Source organism: Arvicanthis niloticus, chromosome 26 (genome assembly GCF_011762505.2).
Source record: "Arvicanthis niloticus isolate mArvNil1 chromosome 26, mArvNil1.pat.X, whole genome shotgun sequence".
Classification (NCBI taxonomy): Eukaryota; Metazoa; Chordata; class Mammalia; order Rodentia; family Muridae; genus Arvicanthis; species Arvicanthis niloticus.
The window spans coordinates 25,165,572-25,186,902 of record NC_133434.1 but is presented as its reverse complement, the minus strand read 5'-3'; the positions used below and the strand labels follow the sequence as shown (position 1 = coordinate 25,186,902).

The following is a 21,331-nucleotide window of genomic DNA, read 5'->3' as shown; positions in this document are numbered from 1 at the left end:
CCTATTACAACAAGCTAAGCCGAAATGCCCCAAAGTACCTGACCAGGAAATAGGCAGAGAATGCAAACACCTCAGTCAGTTCTTAAGTTCTTTATTACTGTGAACCCAAAGCCATGGTAACCAGAACAATCCAGTAAGACAGGGAAAGCAGCAGTTTTAAAGTAAAATACACAGAAAATTGTAAGTCCAAATAAAAGCTTTAAAAAATGACCCAGACAGGGGCATTTGTTGATACAAAATCCCCTTGTGACCAGGGTACATTAGGCAAAGCCACGGGTTTGCAAACTAGTACAAGGCCTAAGGGAAGACAGCTCGGCTTTGGTGTGGGCCAAAGGGCAGCTTCATGCTGTGGTGCAGAGGCCGTGGGAAGGGACGGGGCAGAAACTGATGGTCAGAAGCTGGTAACACAGGCCCCAGCTTGGCCTGATTTGTATGAGCTTGGGCTGAGTCAGCTCCACCTCTGCAATTAAGTCTGTAATGGGTGCTACTGGGGCAGAGGGCGGTGACTGCCTTCTTTAGGGAAAGTGAAGGGGCAGCCAGGTCTTACCAGTGCCACCTGCAGTGGCCGGCTCCCCTGACTGACAGCTCACAATGCTGACGAGTTGTCTAGTGAGGAGGAATGATCTCCCGTATCTGAGAGCTCTTCCTCCAAAATAGTAAATTTCAAGTTAACAAAATAATCAAATACACAGAGCATCTGGGGCTTTGACAAGGATTACCTATATATTAACAAAATTATATCATTCATTAAGGATTTCTTGGAGCTTACATTTTTATTAATAGTAATTCATGTATATGACAAATATCTTTATTTCCATATTTTAAAGAAATATACCATTTTTGCTGTGAACTTTCCCAGTAAATTTCTTTTGGGCCCACTAGGTCTTAGAATAATGTTATTTTGTGCGACTGTTAAAACCCTGTTTTATTCCCAGTTTATTTTCATAAACCAAAAATCCAGGGTTTTTGTTAAAAAGTTAAATATCTTCTCTTATTAATTCTGCATCAGAATATTTACAGTTAAGGAAAAATTATTTTGCCTGAAGTGTAAAATGGGTTAACAATGATAAATGATACAGTTCACTTACAGTTTACAAAAAAGGTTTACCAGACAGACAATAAATACAACAAGCACTTGGGAAAATCCTTTGAATGAAGGCCTGGGGCCATCCTGTGCATCCACTGCAAGGGTTTTGTTTAGAAAAGACCAGATTTGAAAATGTACTCTGTCAAGAAGCAAGCAAACCAATGATGGGTGCTCTCACGGAGGACTACAGGGCGTCCTTCTGGAGTGACTGGCTGGCTGCAACAACTCCGGCAGCAGAGGTGCTAGTCTAAGTCTTTCACTCTACGGCAGATCTCTTCTGTGAAGTCAGAGCACTTCGAGCTGCCTCCCAGATCTTTTGTTAAGCTCTGAGAACAGAAAGAGAAAAATAAACATCCATCACTACACTAAATTAAAGCAAGGACATTTAAAGCACTCGGTGAAATAGGAACTGAGCAAGACATAACCAGTCTACTGATGTCACAGAGAGGGTCTGTCACACACCATCACCTACCCTGTGAGGCCTGCGGAAACCCTGTAAGTGTGTACCCCAGAACACTCCCAAGTCAGGCATGATGGTGTACTGCTACAACCTCTGCACTGAGGGGCTGAGGCAGAAAGATTCTTGCACATTCAAAGTCAGTCTAGTTTATACACTGAATCCCAGGCCATCCAGGGATAGATAGCAAGACCTAGCCTATCTTAAAACAAGGCAGTAAAGAAACCACTGAAATGGCTGCTCCATTAAGGGGAAGGCTCTTACTGTAAATAATAAAGAGAAGTTTCTAGAGGCACCTGGAAGAGTCTAGAGCAGAGGGAAAAAAATGTACTGGTCATGGCCAGAGAAATCTTTGAGAGAAGCAAGAGGGTAAGAGAACAGTGGAGATACGACAGGGGGGGAGGAATGGAGGGGAGAGAGAGGGAAGAAGGGAGGGAAGAAGGGAGGGAGGGGAAAGGAGGAGAAGGGAGAGAGGGAGGGAAGAAGGAGTGCAATAAGGGTGTCAGAGGCAGGGAAATGGGTCTCTGGGAGGGGTGGGGGGAGGGCAGGATGCTCTGTGAGGGATGAAATGTAGCACAAGCACTTGTGTGTGGGCTGAGGGACTTCGCTGTATAACTACAGGAGTAAGTCAGTGAAGAGCCATGTCCTTTGCTAGCTCCTGAGAATGAATGCTGGCTTTTCTCTAACCACCAAAAATCCTTTCTAGAGTGCATCTTGGGTTCATTACTGCCTGAATCTGAAGAGATCTAAGAAACACCTCTCAAAGAATAAGACTCCTTGCCGGGCAGTGGTGCCTCACACCTTTAATCCCAGCACTTGGGAGGCAGAGACAGGCGGATTTCTGAGTTTGAGGCCGGCCTGGTCTACAGAGTGAGTTCCAGGACAGCCAGGGCTACACAGAGAAACCCTGTCTCGAAAAACAACAACAACAACAACAACAACAAAAAACAAAAAACAAAAAACAAAAACAAACAAAAAAAAGACTCCTTAGGGAGCAGGCAGGTTTTCCAAAATTTCCCCTTTGCTCAAACTATTGACCAAGAAAACACTGGTTGGTTATGGATAGTTAAATGAAAGCAAATCTAAGCATAAAGTCTGTGGGGAAATTTTAAAGCTAAAAAAAAAAAAAAGATCGTAAGGCCTATTTGTTCTATTTTGGTATTTGGAGGCAAGCAGCATGAAAACATTTACACAGCTAACTCCTAACTTTCCACTTTAGGAGAAGTCTCTAGTATGACCAGTCTGTTTTCTGACAACTCATGTTCTCTTTGCTGCACACAGACATCACTATGTTAAATTCCCTCTTGTAGCTCTGTCCTGCAGAACCAAGAGAGACCCTGCGAGTCAAGCGTGTTTCTGCTCAGCTCTGGACTGTTGCTTCCCAGCACAGGCGTGGCGTAAATAACAAGAGCTCCTGCCGCTAAAGTGAGGGCAGGCTGTTCAAAACATGTTTTCACCGGGTGGTGGTGGCGCACGCCTTTAATCTCAGCACTTGGGAGGCAGAGGCAGGTGGATTTCTAAGTTCAAGGCCAGCCTAGTCTACAGAGTGAGTTCCAGGACAGCCAGGGCTATACAGAGAAACCCTTGTCTTGAAAAAACCAAACCAAACCAAACCAAACCAAACCAAACCAAACCAAACCAAACCAAACCAGACCACCCTGTTTAACATCACATTGTTCTGGGCTCTGTTCTCTTTCCACAGAAGAAACACACTTCAGCCAGATTTACAGATACCTTTCCATCCTTAATTGTAGCAAAGCACGCAGCCTCGATTTTTGCTGCATGGTCAAACAGTCCCATGTGGCGCAGCATCATCACAGCACTGAGCAGGAGGGCCGTGGGATTGGCCATGTCCTTGCCTGCAATGTCCGGGGCTGTTCCATGAACCTGTGGTGGCATCAGAAGACAGAGTGAGCAGGAGGGAGACAGGAACAGGCAACCTTGGTCTTAGCATGTACCCAGCATGCATGGAGTTCTGGGTTCAAGCCTCAACACCAACAAAAATGAAAAAGCAGAGCAGCCTTCTGGGAAAGCTGAGGTCTCCATCCTCTCTCTGCCAATGAGAAAGCATTCATTGACTGAGAGCTGCCGTGTGCAATCACTGACACAGATCGTAGAGATAACACAGAGCTGTGAGGAAATGAAGAGCTAAGTCTTCAGTGCAAAACTATGGGACCAAATCAGGGAGCTGGCTGAGTGAGGAACCACACTGGCCGCACAAGTCTGAATTTCCAGAACCCATGTAAGAGCTGGATATGGAGCAGAACCAATGCCCCAATAGGGAGGTCACGAGTGGACACTGGAGTCCTGGGGAGCACGTGGGCCAGCAAGCCTGCTGTTTGCAGCAGAAAAAAACAGAGATCATGTCTCAAGATGGGAAGAAAGAAGCAACACTCTGATCTATATAAGCATGACACACACATGCCCCCAGCCCCAGCATGTCTGTCTGTCTGTCTGTCTGTCTGTCTGTCTGTCTGTCTCTCTCTCTCTCTCTCTCTCACACACACACACACACACACACACACACACACACACCATATAAGTTCATCATACACATAAACAAAAAATTGTGGGTCAATAATAATTTTCAGCAAATTTTGGTAAAACATTTTAAAGTGAAGGAAGGCACATAAGGCCAGAGGATCTCCAGTTTGAGATATTTGATAGATAGATAGATAGATAGATAGATAGATAGATAGATAGATAGATGCTAGCACTGAGGGAAGCAGAGGTAGGTGGATCTCTGAATTTGAGGCCAGCCTAGTCTACATAGCAAATTCTATGTCAGCCTTGGGATTTTGAGACCAGGTCACATAAATTAAAATACAATAAAAAAATAAAGTCTAATTTCCCAGGCAATGTGTAAAGCTGCAGTTAAACCCAACGATAAGGCTGAGTGCTGCTCTCAGTTGCAAAGGTGCAGATATGGGTAGAGTGCTCGGTGAAGCCACAGGCCTCACACAGCGCCTTGTAAACAGGCTGAAGAGAAACAGGGAAAGAAAGTGCAAACAGTGATCAAGGGGCAGGACCAGGCAGATGATGAACTCTAGGAATCAGGCTCCCAGAGAGACAGGGGACTGATGGAAAGGGGTGGCCTGAGATGGGACACCTAAAAACCAAAAGTACACACATGTAATCCCAAGGCCAGAGGCAGAGGAAAAAGGATCGTGAGCTTGATGCCAGCATGGGCTATATATACACGGGGCCAGAATATCTATGCAGGTGTCACGGTCCTTACCGATTCAAAGATGGCAACACCGTTGGCTCCAATATTGCCACTTGGAGTCACACCAAGACCTCCGATCAGTCCTGCACACAGATCACTAAGGACAGAAAAGGGCATTTTGAAAAAGAAGGCAATTTACCAGCACTTAGATTTTAGTGTTTAAATATTATAAGCCCCCACCCCACCCCTCATAGGAAAGCAGAGCTCCTTGGAGAAGTGGCTCATTCCAGGCTTCAGGGTCAGAAAAGAAGATGAACTGGAGCAGCTTACTGTGCCAGGACAGTAGGCAAGGCTCAGAGGGGATGGCAGGCCAAGTCCCAGGGACACAGGGGCCATGGACAGGAGGCACCAAGCCCAGGAGGCACCAAGCCCCGTCAAGACAACCTGAGCTGGTGAAGATCTCACCAATGAATAAAGCAGAAAACCAGGAACACACATATCGATATAGACAACTGACTATACAATTGACACTCTGCCTCAAAAATTAAAACAAATGAATTTTAAAAAAACGCAGCATAATTTCCTCAGATAACGTGTAAAGCTTCATAGTTAGAAGCTTATGTCAGACTCCGAGAGGGAAAACCTTTCACTTCTCAACAGAACACCACAAAAATCTGTAGAAGGAAGGACGGGCTTAGAAAGTCAACATTTCCCAATACCCCATGGGGGTAGGAGGGAAGGATCCAAGAAGGGAAGGAATAATAGAGGAAGAGGCGGCGCTAACATTTGAGGGCTGAAGTTAAGTACACGGGGCTTCCTTGTACCATTACGGTAAGGTTTTTGTCAGTTTGAGATGATGTCAATAGTGACTGGGCCTGGGGGTGGAGCCCACAATAGCTTAGCACAGACCTTAGCACAGAGGGGTAGGAGGAAGGGAGGGAACACTATGGAATGACTGTCAATCTAGCTAGCTGTGCTGTAACAAAGTACACTGAAATGACACTGGATGGAGCTCATCTTGTGTAGCAGACACAACAGCTTATAAGATACTGAAAACACAGAGCCATGATTCACTTTAGGATGTTTATGTATAAACTATAGGCCAAAACTAAAAAGGGCATGGCAAGCCTTACCTAAGGATGTCTCCATATAAATTTGGCATGACGAGAACATCGAACTGGGATGGGTCTTGTACCATCTACAAGGAGTAACAGTTAACAGAGTTTTCATACCGTGGATACACAGAATGTGCCATGAAAAGCAACCAGTAAGCACTGATGCATACTTACATTTAAACATACAGTATCAAGGTACATCTCATTAAATTTAATATCTTTACAGTTCTCCGCAACTTCCCTGCATTTCTGCAGAAAGAGCCCATCTGACATCCTCCTGTATTCAATAATATAAATAGATGAATTGTTAAAAATGAAGCACAGAATCAAATCAAGAAAACTAAGTTTAAGGAGGTTAAGTTGCAAGGGCTGGAATATGGCTCACTAAAGTGGTTAAAGACCAGCGTTCAGATGCCTAGCAACACCTGTGCTGGGGGTGCAGACAAGAGGATCTTCAGGACCCGCTGGGCACCAGTGTAGCCAAGCAGTGAACTCCAGGCCAGTGAGAGACATCTCACAAGAGGTAGACACTGTTCCTAAGGATGACACCTGTAGTTGTCCACCATACACACATACTTGTACACAACTCCCCTCATCTGTACCCCACACACAGATAGTTGGTTATTTTGTTTTGTTTTTTTTTTTTTTTTTTTGTTTTTTTTTTTTTTTTTCCGAGACAGGGTTTATCTGTATATCTCTGTGTCCGGGAGATAGATAGATAGATAGATAGATAGATAGATAGATAGACAGACAGACAGACAGATAGATATTTTTTTTTAATTTGGTTTTTCAAGCAGATGGTTGTTTGTTTAAAAGAAGAAAAGCCTGGTGTGGTAGCATGGTGCAGAGTAGCATACGCCTTTAATCCCAGCACTAGGGGACAGAAGCAGGTGATGTTCATGAGTTCTAAGCCAGACAGGGCTACAGAGTGAGACTCCGTCTCAAAAACAAAACAAAATAAGTTAACAAATAAGTTAAGTTCCAGAATCCAAATCATCTTGTTTCAATTACAGTAGAATTATTTCTTGAATAGCTAATAAAATTGGGAATTGAAAAGTTTTCATGTAATTATAGATGCACACAAGTGTAAGGATAAGATGGGTATTCGTGGCACACGCCTTTAATCCCAGCACTCAGGAGGCAGAGGAGGGCGAATCTGAGACTAAGGCCAGCCTGCTCTACAGAATGAATTTCAGGACAGCCAGGACTACACAGAGAAACCCTGTCTAGAAAAAAACAAAACAAAACAAAAGCGTAAAGATATGAGATAGTTTGCTCACCATAGAGAAGACTAGATTTTTGAAGCATTATCCGTCAAGAACTAAAGAATACTTAATTTTTTTCCTTTTGAGACAGGGTCTCAAGAAACCCAGGATGGCCTTGAACTTGCTATGTAACTAAACTAAGACTAGCTTCAAACACCAAGTGCTGGGAGTGTAGGCACATATGGACCCATACCCGGGCTCATACGAAAATTGCTTTGAGGGTAACTGTTAGTTAAATTGTTTACTACTATGCAGGTTCAGTCCTTTCTTAGGTTAGGAAAGTCCTGTCTTTGTGCAGTCAGAGGAGCCTTTAATAGACTGGGCTGAGAACCTGAAATGTCAGAGATACATCTGACTGTATCTGCTCTATTTTAAGCCCCTGAGTACGTGGCACTTAAGAAGACACCCTTGCTCTCCCACTTGGGAGATATGAACTGTGTGGCCTCTGTTAGCCTGTCTTTCTTCAGCTTCCTTCTGACAGCTTGGCCTCCTTAACTCCCAGGACTTGAACTGGTGGCCCCTTCATTTGTCCCTATCATCTCCCCAGTGAGGTCCCAAAGAAGAAAATGCCACTCTGGTCGGTACACAGTTCTTTTCTAAATTCTGGGACTCAGAGAACCAACTGGAGACTAAGTCCTGGGAGTTCCATCCCCACAGTAAAGCAAGTCAGCCAGGGCCTCTTGGGACTCACATGATGTTAGCTTTGTGCACGGCTGTGACGTTGCTCCGGTGGTTGTTGCGAGCGTACTCAAAGGCAAACTCTGCGATGCGCTTGCTTGCTCCTTCCGTGATGAGCTTGATGCTCTGCACAACCCCATCAACGATCTGAAAGGGAGGAAGCCATGCTTCACTGGAAGGGGCATGGCAGCACTTTGGTACCAGTCAGCTTCAGAGTATAGAGCACACTATTGTGACAGCATGCACAGTCAGTGATAACAAGCTTTGCTATGCAGTGACCAACAGAGATGGGCACCAGTCAAGGACACACCTGTGGAGTGGGCGTTCAAACTATAGAGGGCAAATTCCTAAGTTTATACCAGTCCTATACCCCAACGACAGCAGGCCAGGTTTTTCCTCTCCTTTATTTGAGTAGTCAGCCAGAGACCCACAGCACCAAAACAAACACCCACCAGTTGGTGGTCCCTCCTCACAGAGGGGACACTGGTCTGTCTTTGAGAGACATTTTCAACTGAGAATTTGAACAAGTGTCTAAAATGCACAGAAGGAAATCTCACAGGGGGTAAAAAACATATCTGACCAGGTGTGGAAGCACATGTCTTTAATCCCAGCACCAGGGAAGCAGAGCAGGCAGATCCTATGAATTTGAGACCGGCCTGTTCTACATACTGAGTTCCAGAACAGCCAGGGCTTAGAGACCCTGTCTCAAAACACGAAAAACAAAAAAAGTACTTCTCAAAACATTATCAACTACAAAACCTCTCCCCAACAAACAAAACAAAACAAAACAAAATTCTCTGAGATGAACATACCACATGCTCAATTCCACTGTATTCTCCTTCCGTGTTCTCTCGGATGGTGACAATATTTACATCTGTATAAGGAGTTTTATACCCTTCAATTGAGACACATGGCCGGACATTGGCATAAAGGTCAAATGTCTTCCGAAGCAAGAGATTCATAGATGGATGGCCAGCTGCTATGGGGGTCTTTAGTGGACCTGCAGGAAAGAATAATCAGGTGACAATAGCGTACACGGTCTCACAGGGAACCGACTAACCTACGTGGCCCCTGTAATCTGTGTTCTGCCTTCAGCTTTACCTCCTCTCAGACCCAAGAGCAGAACACATCCTCTAGGGAGGTTCCTGGAATATGAACTGCATTTCCTGTCTTGAGAACTTCTGTGGACCCAGGTACTTAGCATCCCCTAAACCTTATCACCCGCGAGGGACATTTACAAATGGGGACAGCAATAATCCCAGTGTAGAAACTTGACCTAAGCTTACCAGCCAGTGGCTTTCTAAAGATGAGATTCAAACTTGGATCTGAACATGGTTTTACAGACTACACCAAATGCTAACTATTCTGAATCATGGTCTTAAGCATGTATTAAAATAACAAAAACATTAAAAATTGGATAAGAGGTAAATGGAGCTGGAAATAACAGAGTAAAGTTGCTATTAGCCAAAGATAGAGTTTTAAACAAATGTTCAGAATAAGAAACAACATTCTCAGGCCAAGAATATAGCTCCACAATAGAGCAAATAAGTAAATAAATAAGTAAGTAAGTAAATAAATAAAAGCAAGCGTCTAGAGATGAATGCCTGTAATTCTAGCACTCAGAAGGTAAGGCACAAAAAATCTCAAGTTAAAAGAAAGTTCTAGGACAGCTGGACTATAATGTGAGACCCAGTCTCAAAAACATAAGCACTTAATAAATAAATAAAGAACCTTAACACAATGGATACTTCATAAAAGGAGGTCCTGACTTTTGATAGAACGTCCTACTGTATCTGCCTGCATGCATGAATTCTCAAACTATGACACCTAGAATTAACCACAGCTCCTCTCCACTGTACCTTTCAAGCCCATCTTGTTCTTATCCATGGACTCTTTGGCTTCTGGAGGGATCATCCACTTTCCTCCTGGTCCTTGAATCGCTGTGACATTTCGCTCCTCCCACTGAATAGGTGCCTAGAAGCCACAAAGCAGCACAGTGAACTGGACAGACTGAACTACTGACATTGAGACTACAATACAATAGTGTCCACACATAGTAAAGATATGTCCCTTAAGGTCCTGAAAGTTCCTGACATGCTCTAAGTGACATTCACTAGTGTGCCCAAAGGAACTCTGCATTACCCTGGCCAGTCGTCACACCCAGCCGCCACCTGCTCATTTATTTTCTTCACGAGGACTCTTAAGGAGGCTATAATTAGATTAGCATAAGAAGTGGAGATACAAGGTTCACAGAAATGATTCATAGCACTGATACGGGATGAGCCTGAAAACAAAACGCTAAGAGCAAAAAGTCCACCAGAAAAGATCATGTAAGAGTCTACTGATATGAACAAGTTAGCAAATCTGTAAAGAGAAAGCAAATGATTGCCTGGGCTAGGAGTTGGGGGGGGGGGGGGTGCTGGGTGGGCAGGAGAGAAGAGCCTGGAGTGATCACTATGGGTTATGGGCTATCTTTTTTTGGTGATAAAATCGTTCTGAATTAAGACTGGATGGATGGCTGCACAACTCTGAAAACTAAAAGTCACTGGACTAGATGTACGCTCATTTCCAGATACCTTTTTTTGTGTCACAATGAATGTGTGGAGGTTAGGGGTCAACTTTGCTGTTGGTTTTCACCTTCCACCTTGTTAGGGACCAGGACTGTTGCTGTTTGCTGCTGTGTATGCCACGCTAACTTGACTGCAGACTTCTGGAGCCTCTCCTACCTCTGCCTCCTGTCTGGCAATAGGAGCATTGGGATTACAGACACAATCCAGCTGGGTGCTGGGATCTGCTCTGGTCCTCGTACCTGCACAGCAAACACTTTATCCACTGAGTCTTTGCCCCAGCCCTAGAGAGTACAATTGTAATGAATGATTTCAACAGTATGTGAATTATATCTTAGTAAAGCTGTCTAAAGAACAAGAAACGCCTATGAAGGTACCAATGTAAAGAATAAACTAGTATTTCTTCCTTTTCCTTCCACCCTTCATATGAGAACTGACATCTGATAGCCAGCACACCGCAGAACTAGACAGAGGACAGAGGACATGATGTGGACCTTGTTCACAACTCTTTCAAAATCACCTACATAAATGCTGAGGCACTTCTTCAGAAGTCACAGTAAGGCAGGTGAGTGGGCACACAGACTCTAAAGCACCACGAGTACTGGAGCGCTATTCTGATTATGTAATAAATAACACACACCAACTATCCACACTGGCAGTGACAGACAGCCATGAGCCAGTCATCCAAGGCTGACACAAGAACACTACAAACTCAAGGCCAGCCTGAGCTGCACACTAAGTTCTAGACTGAGACCAGCCCAGGTTTTGGGGCAAAACTGTGTCTCAAAAGTAAATAGGAACTGGGGAGATGGTTGAGGTTTGGTCATTTGTTGCTCTTACAGAGGACCCATGGTTTAATTTCCTGCACCACATGGAAGCTTACAACCACCTGTAACTTCAGTTGGAAGGGATCTGACACTCTCTTCTGGCCTTCAAAGGTACCAGCCATGCACATGTACATACATACATGCAGGCAAAACATGCATACACACAAAACAAAATTTAAAAAAAAAAAGTAGATAGAACAACAATCTTGGGTTTTGGAGACAGTCTCACCAGGCTGGTCTAAAACTTACTATGTAGCCAAAGCTGGCCTTGAACTCACAGAGATTTGCCTGTCTCTGCTTCCCAAGTGCTGGAATTAAGGTCTGGAAAATCACACTCAGCTTTGAAATAATTTCACTGCATTTATTTATTTCTGTGCACACAGACAGTGTGCAGGCGCAGGGGCCACAGTGTTTGTGGCGGTCAGAAAACAGGAGGGAGTAGGTTTCTCTGCACCATGTGGGAGATGGCAATCATTAGGCTGGGCAAGGGCCTGTACTCACTGAGCCAACTTAACAGCCCTTGATATTTTTTTTTTTTTAAAGTAGAAAACTCTGTGGAGATTAATAACACCACCAACAGATTACAAAGTCTCTGTGGAATATCCTTAAAAGAATTTTAACAGCACTTACTTTGGCAGCATCAAAAATCTTCATAACTGAGGCTGAAATTTCCGGGCCAATTCCATCTCCAGGAATTAAAGTTACTGTCTGAACCTGAATATGAGAAATCATTGAAGAAAACAGTAAGAATTCGTTTTAATTTTTTTAAAGAGAGTATCGCTCACAGAGAAACTCACTCCCAGAGTATGCCTGAAAGACTCAAATGCTTTAAAGAACCAGAAAACCTCCCACTGCGATCATGACAGAGGCAGAATCCAACTCCATGATACTCTATGTCTCTGCTCTCAACTGAGTTTGGAAACTTAAATAGTAACGCAAATGATGTTCTTCAACAAAACAAAAATAAACCACCAAGTACTTCCTGCCTTGCACTTTTTTTCAGACAAACTCCAACAACCTGCTGACTTAAGTCTGTAAATCCCAAGACAACAGAACAGTTGAGCTCTGCTCTCCCACTACACCTCTGCACCGAAGCCCCTGCTTTCCCGCCTGTGGAAGCCTGGGGGGGGGGGGGGGTTCTTAGGAAACAGTCAGGTGCACAGAACTCCAACATGTTTCCAGAACTTTAGAGGTCTGCTTTGACCCTCCAAGAAAAATCAGGCTTCATTTTTTAGGGCTTCCACATCCCTCAGTTCTTCTAAAAAACTGGCTCCATCCTGTGATCTAAGTGAGTACGGTGTCAACAACAACCGATAACATGGTCAGACCCTCAAGGGCCACTGGACAGCGAATGTGTCTATGGTGTGACATCAATTATTTGTTCCAGATGGTCTAAACAACAGTAAGCGAGCATTTCAAACCCTGAGGAAATAAAACATGTCAGAAGAAAGATGAGAGGATTTGAAAACTCATTCAGACCCTCTTCGTTGGGAACTATATTTTACTTGGCATACAGTTCTAGTTGCTTCAACTATATTTTTTAAAACTTCATTAATTAAAGGGGAAAATAAGCTAAATATAATTAAAATATACTGTACACATGTATGAAATTCTCAAAGAATTAATAAAAAATAACATTTTTAAATCATAAATATGTTTTAATCACTAATTCAACTTTCCCTGGTCCTCTGCTTTATAATGACACCTGGACAGGTTGATTATTTCTCAAGTTTTATATAAGGCTGAATCAATCTTTTTTTAAAAAAAATATATCTTCTTTATTTCTTTTGAAATAATCTCATTGACCAGGCTAATATATTTTTAAGAATCAGTAGCCTAATGGTTAAATACCAGCAGAGAGCCATGACTGTCTCACCCACTTCCAGAATGTACTAGATATTTTCCTCTTCTTGTACTGGCTCTGGTGCTGAGGATGGACTTGGGGCCATGTGCACGCTAGGCAAGTGTCCTGAAGAGAGCTACATCCCCAGCCCTTCTTGCTTTGTATTTTGAGACAGTTCTGTTTCCCAACCTGGCCTTCAATAGTCTCTGGAGCCCAGCAGGCCCTGTACTTTTGTTGATCCTCCTGCCTCAGACTTCTGAGCAGCTGAGATCACAGACTTGTACCAAAAGGTCAGAATGGGTTTGAAATGTTGGCGCAGCTATTCTTTGAGCTTGAAGTACGATTTTTTTTTTTATTTTTAAAAATTTTTTTTTTTAATTTTTTTTAAAAAAAACTGTATTAGTTCTTTGAGAATTCCATACGTGTCTGATCATATTCACCTCCCTCCACCTCTCCCCAGACTCACCTCCTCCTTCCCACCCACCTAACGTTGTGTCCTTTTTCTCTTTTCAAGACCAATTTGTAATGCTCAAATATTCTTGACCATGTGGATTCCCAATGGAGCACGGTCAGTTGGCCTACACTCTAATTAGAGAAAACAGACTATTCCTCTCCCAACAGCTAATACCTGTCAATCACTCCCCAGCAAGAGGTAGGATTTTGTGCCCAACACCCACTTCCATGCTGGGATTTAGTCTGGTTTGGGCTTGCATGGGTCTTGCGCATAGATTCAACTGCTCTGAGTTCGTATCTGCATTCTGGCATAAGCAGGGCCAAAGGCTCCTTCTTCCTGTCTTCCCACAGGTGATGTCATCTGGGAAGCTACTTTTCTTCTCCAGAACAGACGGCAAATAGAAGAAGAAATATACTATAGTCTCCTTAATTCCTCATGCATGCATAAAACATCATGTGGGAGTATAGGAATGAAGGAATTATAAAAACCAAATCAGATTCCATAAAAGAGGATAAAATAATAAACAGGAAGTCACTGACACACAGTCTTGGAATGCTCCAAAAATGTGGCATCAGTTTTCAAGCACAGGACTTAAAAGCCAGGAGTTCCAAAAGCAGCAGATTCAACGAGCACTAGGTAACCCACTAACATGGGGTCTACAGACTGCATAAGGAAAGTATAAGCCTGTAGGGTCCATAGAAGCTCGAGGTGTTCATAGTTGGTGAACTATGGGAAGCTCAGAAAACAAAAATGCAGAGCAGGTTTTTGAAGCTTCTCAACAATTTTCTTTCAATTTACACTTGTTTTTGAAAAAATAAAACTCATAAATGTCTTAAGACACTAATGAGATTATAAAATAAAGTAACAGGCTCAGGGTAACTTCTAGGTTTATCATGGCTCCTTCAAGATATTAATGGGGCAAGCTTACATAGCCAGATGTAACAGGTTCCTCTTAAATAGGAAAATGACAAGATATCTGTGTATTTGTCTGCCGATGATTTTAGTATACATTAGAGGTGTGGCCAATTCCCTTTAGTTTTAAATAAATGAAGGTAGAATGCTAAGTAATAAACTGATTTGAGCATCTTTCTTGAGAAACTTCTAAAAGGAGAAAATAAAAAGACATAATTATACTCACACCACCAGCAAAACCTCTTGTCACCTGTTTTGTGTTGTGGAATGCACCCAGCAGCCGGGAGACCTACATTAATATCAACAGAGAAATGTTACACACAGAACTCACAGCTCAATTCTTGAGTCATTTCTGATAGTATTGCTTGGGGCAGTTGGAAAAACTGGAGGGTTTGTTTTGTTTTGTTTTGTTTTGAACTTGGAGGGTTTCCAGGAATACTGTCTCAAATATTATTAGGTCAATGTGGCTGACCTGCTCAGACTTGAAACCCTAGGCTAAAATTACGTATTTTTACTTTGGGAGTTTGTGTGGGCATGTGTGGTAATAAGTATGTATATGCACGTGTGTGCAAGCATGTGAAAGTCAGAGGTGCACACCAGGTGTCCTCTTCTGTTAGTTTTTGAGGTGGGGAGCTCATCAATTTAAGAAGGCGTGGCCAGCAAGCTCCAAGGATCCTCCTGCCTCAGCCTCATCAATGCTGGAATTACAGGCATGTGCCACCGCCCAGGTTTTTGGTTTATTTTTATGTTATTCACAGGAAGTGTGAGTTCAGGCTATCACACTTGCAGGACAAGCACTTTACAGACTGAGCCAATCCCCAAATCTCAGCACTAAAGACTTTGAATTTTTTTTTTGATATTTTTGAAATTGAGTTTATAAATGTAAATTGTCAAAAGACTTGGAAGATGAAATGGAACTGTACTTTTTTGTTTCAAACCTTAGTATTTCTCTAATGCTCTGGTTAGTCTTCTTAATACTCTTGACCACCAGAAAGAAAATTTTCACCATATTTAAAGCAGCAGGATCCTTAAGAAAACCAGGGCACGACTCCTCCCAGAACTTATTCTGTAGATAGAAGGGCAAAGGCCAGGGAACTGTCTAAGATCAAAGTGAGCAGATTACTGAGCTCTTTATAAAAATCATGATATATGCCATCGCTCCAGCAACCAATCAGCAAATTAGGAACAACTTTTCCTGGCCTAATGGAAGACCTGTGATCCCAGCTACTCAGTAAACCGAGGCAGGACGTTCCAAGTTCAAGGCCTGTCTGGGCTACAGGGAATCCTCAAGACCACCACCAACTTAACAAGACCACAGCTCAAAAAATAGGGAAGGTTAGGGACATAGCTCAGAAGCAAACCACTTGCCTAGCATGTACATGCCCCAGTACTGCCAAAAGTATGTGTGTGGGGGTTGGGGGGTACTCAGGACTTCTGAGTCAGTCATATACCAACTCTTTTAACAATATTAATAATAGTTTATTCTAAATTTAAGATAGTTTATTTAGCACTAGTGATGTCACTGCCTCAGGGTTCCTATGCATCCCTGGCTATCCTGGAACTCACTCTGTAGATCTGGCTGGCCCTGAATTCATAGAGATCCACCTACCTCTGCCTCCCGAGTACAGGGATTAAAGACGAGCATTACCACCTTCCGGGCCACAGAATATTTTATTTAGTTCTTCTAGTCGTATAGGCAATAGAGTCATTACTTTTACTTGTGATGTTTTATTTGTATCATTATTAATTTTGAGAGTACAAAATGATGTAAAAAAGGAAAATAAATCACCCAATTAAACCCAACAATCCTACCACTCAAAGTCATTAACATTAATATTTTTTTCTGATAGCCACTAGCATATGTACATATTTTAAAAGGTACCTCGAGCTTTAGCTAAGTGTCACCTTTAATCCTAGCACTTGGGAAGCCAGAGTAGGTAAATTTCTTTGAGTTTGGAGGTTAGCCAGGTCTATATAGTTTGTGCTAGGCTACAATAATAGCTCAGTCCTTCAGAAATGGTACAAAGTCTTATTACAATAAAAGGAAAACAAATAATTGAATATACTCAAATTTGCTACAAACTTTTAATGTAACTTTTTCATGTTAGACACAAGAGCAAGGGGACACATGTTTCTTATTTTTCCCAGCCCTCCTGGCTGGAGCTTGTAAGCCCAGGTACTCAGAAGGCTAAAGAGGGAGGACTGAAATTCAAGGCCAGCTAGGCAGTGGTAGTGCACATCTTTAATCTCAGCCGGCACTTTGGAGGCAGAGGTAAGGGAATGAGCTGTGCATAGATCTGGAAGATCTGTGCATAGAGTCTATGCTTTTTGTTTTTGGGGTAACAAACCAGGGAGTGGGAATGACCACAGACAACACAGAACTTCTGGACCAATGCACAGTTTCTCACATTCCAAGGAAGCCAGTGTACATACTGAACAGAGGAGAGCCAGGTGTGGTAGCACATCGGAAAGTCTGGAGGTTCTAGGCCAGCCAAGGCTACACAGCGAAATCATCTCAAAAAGCAGAAAACAAACAACTCAAGCCTGCTGCCCTGGCCTACAGAGTGAGCTTAAGGTCAACCTGGGTAATTTATTGAGACTAGATCTTAAAATTAAAAATGGAGGGAAAGGGGCTGAAGAGATGGCTCAGTGGTTAAGAGCACTGACTGTTCTTCCAAAGGTCCTGAGTTCAATTCCCAGCAACCACATGGTGGCTCACAACCATCTGTAATGGGATCTGATGCCCTCCTCTGGTGTGTCTGGAGGCAGCTAAAGTGTACTCATATACAATCAATCAATCAATCAATCAATCAATATCCTTTATTTTAAAAAATGGAGGGAAAGAAAGGTACTGAGGATATAGCCAAGTGGTAGAGTGCCCCTTGTCACCAGGTTCAAGGCCCAGCACTACAACAATAAGTAAACATCCCAAGACACCCAAGCCATTTTATGATTTGTCTGCTACTGTATTTACTGTGCCTGGACTTGATAAATCCCTTAGAAAACAACCCAAGCCATTCTCAATCCTGTGTGTAGCTGCAGGTTCCATGCCTGCAATGACTATCTTCTAACAGCCAGTATTTCCCAAATTTTCATCTCTCCTCTATGATCTTGCACTAAAACAATGCACTGACAGAGTCCATTCAAAGAGAAGTTCACACGACACACTGTCTTTCACTTTATAATATACTTGTGACTCATTTGACCTCTATAAAACCCAAGGAGATGAGTTTTCAGGAAAGAGGACCTAGCCTTAGCTTCCTGACCTTGATTTCAGACTCTGGATCACCTTAACCCCATGGGTCCTCACTGCCTTACCAAACAAAACTTCTTACACTGTGTAAGAAGTAAGCCAGGAAACTAACTGGCTCATCATAGTCCTTGGAGCCTGGAAAACCTCTAAAACCTTCACCTTCTCTGTGTGAAGCATCTATAATCTGCAAATGACCCTTTTTAAAAAGAAACAAATAAAACTTTAATGGACACTAGGTGTGGTGGCTCACAACTCTAACTCCAGAACTTGGAAGGTGGTGGAAGTAGGGTGATCAGCAGTTCAAGGTCGGCCTTACCTACAGCCTCAGCTAGACTAGTTGAGACACTATCTCAAACAAATCAAAGCTCTGAAAGAAAGCCCAGTATGGTGAAAATCCAAATACCATTTGGTACTTCCAACAAGAGTTAGCCTCAGGCGCCCCTTTGAAGGCCCCAATCCCTTGAGAGAGACTGAACCAAAGCCTGGGCCACTCTGCCAAAGGTCACACAGGCAATCAAGTCCCAGGGGTGCATCTTCTGACCCTATGGCCAATAATTTATGGATTCTTGTGGATTTTTCTTACAGAGTTAAGGGAAAAACCAATTTCCCAGAACACTCTTTACTATGTAGCTTTATTTAGTCCCTTCCCTGAAGGCTGACTGTACTTAACAACATGGATCAGGTAGTGTGTGCACACCCAGACATTAAAGGACTGACTTGTTGCTTCACCTTTAAAACAAAATGTAACCTAACAGTATCTCAAGCAAATGTGGGTCTGAATATAGTGACAAAGTAGAGTCACTAAGCAAAAAAGCCTAGAACCATTGTCTGCTTGACGACTGCCAAGCCAGATATACTGATAGGAAAGCTTCAGGTGGACTAGGTGCCTTCATGTAGAACTAACTGTGACACAAGTACAGGTGGGCTCACAGACGTTAAATAATTTGCATAGGGCACACAACCGGTCAATGGCTTTGTCAGGATTTAAAACTAAGACCCCTAAATTGAATTATTAGTAAAAAATAGTCTATCTCCAAACCTCTCTTTAAAGGAGGGGAGCAATGCCAAATTTTATTTAAAAATTTGCATTGCCTATAGTAGACTTCTAGGGAACCACCCATGATGGCATCAGATGACCTAAGGCCTGGTCAGTACTATATCCATAATTAGCTAAGTGACCTTGGCCACTGGATAGACAGAAGGGAACTGAAAAGCAAAATACTTGGGTTTCTCTCAAAGATGACAATGACCTCCTGTATGACCTTGTGCAAGTTTGTCTTAGGGGACAGATCAGCTCCACCAGGAAACGAAAAAGAGTGCATACATAACCTGAAGCGCCTTCCAGCTCTAGTACCTGAACTATCAGGAAGAACTAGAGAGCCCCAGATCGCAGGGTTCCCAACAACAGAAGGTGAAAGGGTGATGCTGCAGTCTCCCTGAATGTTCAGAGTATAATTCCAAGGTGCATGATGTCCTGTGTCCTCTGAAGGAGGTACCAGGACACCAGGCATCAGACTAGGAAGAGTTCCAAGAGTGAGAAAAATCTGGCTGGCCAGACGGCCCGGGATTCCCTCACCTCGAAAAACCTTTCGCAGCCAGCGTTTACCCGGTCAAAGGCTGAGGGATCAGGGAGGGGCGACCTGGGCATGTGCCCCGAGACCCGCAGGTGACAGGGCCGCGGGGCCTAAGTGGCCTCTCTGTGACCCTCAGAGGCTCCGCATGAGGCCTGTGCTGCTATCCTGGAGGAGACTGGAGGGGACACTCGGAGCAGTACCGGCCGTCTTGACCTTGACGCCGTCCCCGCCCGGCGCGGCTGTCCCGGCTCAGGGATAGCCACGCTCAGCGTGCCGGCCACATTCCCCGAAACACTCCCCGCGGGCCATGAGCCGCCTCCGCGCGCTCGCCTCCGCCATCCATGAGGCGGGATCACAGCCTACGCTTCCCGCTCGCCCGCGAGCTTGCTGCCTTGTAGAGCTCACCTTAGACACCCACGCGGACCCGGCCATCGCGTCCACTTCCCTCACCGCGGCGACAGCGGCAACACCAGGGCGCATGCGCGTAGCCGGCGCCCCAGCCCGCCCCGCACGGCCCCGCCCCGAGGCCTCGCGTGGCCCCGCCCCTAGCTCCGGTCTCTGCTTCGCTCACCGCCCGCTCCCGACCCCGCTGCACAGCTGCCACTAGCTGACCAATCACGGCCTTAATCTTTTGATGACGCGCGGAGCGGGCCCAGCTGTGACCCGGAAGCCACCTCCCCATCCCCCACTTCATTCATTGAGTAGCTGTTTGGATGAAGTGTTTTATTTTCTACCTATTAAGGGCCAATCGGCCTTCTCTGTTTGGGGGATAATGCGCCCTTAAAACTTTGCAATCCCACTGAGGCAAATATTTTACTTATTTCCAAAAACTGGTTTGTTTTGTCTCGTTTCTTGAGACGTATCATGGATCTTCAAACTGACTATTTTGCTGAGGCTGGGTTTGAACCGCAGACGGCTAAACTTGCCTCTTCCTCCCAAGCGCAGGGACTGTAGATAGGCATGCACCACCATGCCTAACTTGAGTTTTACTTTTTTTTTTTTTTTTTAAATTTTATTTTTCGGTTTTTTGAGACAGGGTTTCTCTGCATCGCCTTGGCTATCCTGGAACTCACTGTGTAGACCAGACTGGCCTCAACCCACAGAGATCTGCCTGTCTCTGCCTCCAGATTAAAGGCGTGTTCCACCACCATCTGGCCTATTTTTATTTTTTAGCAGCTTTACTGAAGTATAATTTAAATATAAAATATACTCAATTTTGCTCAGAGGTTAAAAGCATTTGTTAGTCTTGCAGAGGACCCAGATTCAGTTCTCAGTACCCATATAATGACTCAACAATAACTGTCTGTAACTCCAGTTGTAGGGGATCCAGTACCCTCTTCGGGCCTCACAGAGCACCAGATACCAATATGGTACACGCACCTACATGTAGACAAAACACTCATACACATAAAATAGACAAATCTTTTAAAAAGTGTTTGATGTAAATGTACAATCTGAAGTTTTTAGCAAATGTGAATGTTTGCATAAAGTAAATTCAGAAAACACAGCTCTTGGGCTGGGGAGACGGCCCAGTGGGTTAGGTGCTTGTTTCAACAGCATGAGGACCTGAATTCAATACCCAGAACCCATGTAAAGAGTCAGGAAAGAGTGAGCATCTATAACCCCAGCAATGGAAATCCAGGGCTAGGTGGATCCCGCTGCCATTTGCCAGCCAGTCTAGCTGAAATGATGAGTCCCAAGTTTAGTTACACACACACACACACACACACACACACACACACACACACACTATAGTTCTTACCTCAAAAGGAATGAGAGGGTTTAAGAATATAAGGCCGGGAAACACGGGTTTAAATTACTCCAGTTTCCATGTTTCGACATGGTAAAAACAGTGTGTGAGTTAAAACGAATGTTAAAATGTTAAGGTTATGATGATGAGGACAGGAATACTGAGAAAAGTAAATCAGAGTTTGCAAGCTGGGAGTAGTGGTGCATGTCTTTAATTGCAGCTCTCAGGAGGCAGAGACAGTTGGATCTGAGTTAGAGACCAACCTGGCCTACAAAGCTAGTGTCGGGAGAGCCAGGGCTACACAAAGAAACCTTGTTGCAGGATGTTTGATCACATTGTGAACTCTGATACTATGTTGTTTACTGGGAACACCTTTTTCTAGT

General features: G+C 43.8%; 1 protein-coding gene across 1 annotated transcript; it reads right to left on the bottom strand.

The window, feature by feature from the left end:
* Positions 1-75: 75 nt before the first annotated feature.
* Positions 76-19,711, bottom strand: Idh3a (isocitrate dehydrogenase (NAD(+)) 3 catalytic subunit alpha). Its single transcript, XM_076925260.1, has 11 exons — positions 19,604-19,711; positions 14,598-14,660; positions 11,793-11,876; positions 9,628-9,742; positions 8,581-8,768; positions 7,782-7,915; positions 6,000-6,102; positions 5,844-5,908; positions 4,783-4,867; positions 3,279-3,431; positions 76-1,413 (listed from the first exon to the last, which is right to left on the bottom strand). Exons 1-11 carry the CDS (start codon positions 19,676-19,678, stop codon positions 1,330-1,332), a joined length of 1,149 nt encoding a protein of 382 aa, XP_076781375.1. The 5' UTR covers positions 19,679-19,711; the 3' UTR covers positions 76-1,329.
* Between the last annotated feature and the right edge of the window lie 1,620 nt (positions 19,712-21,331).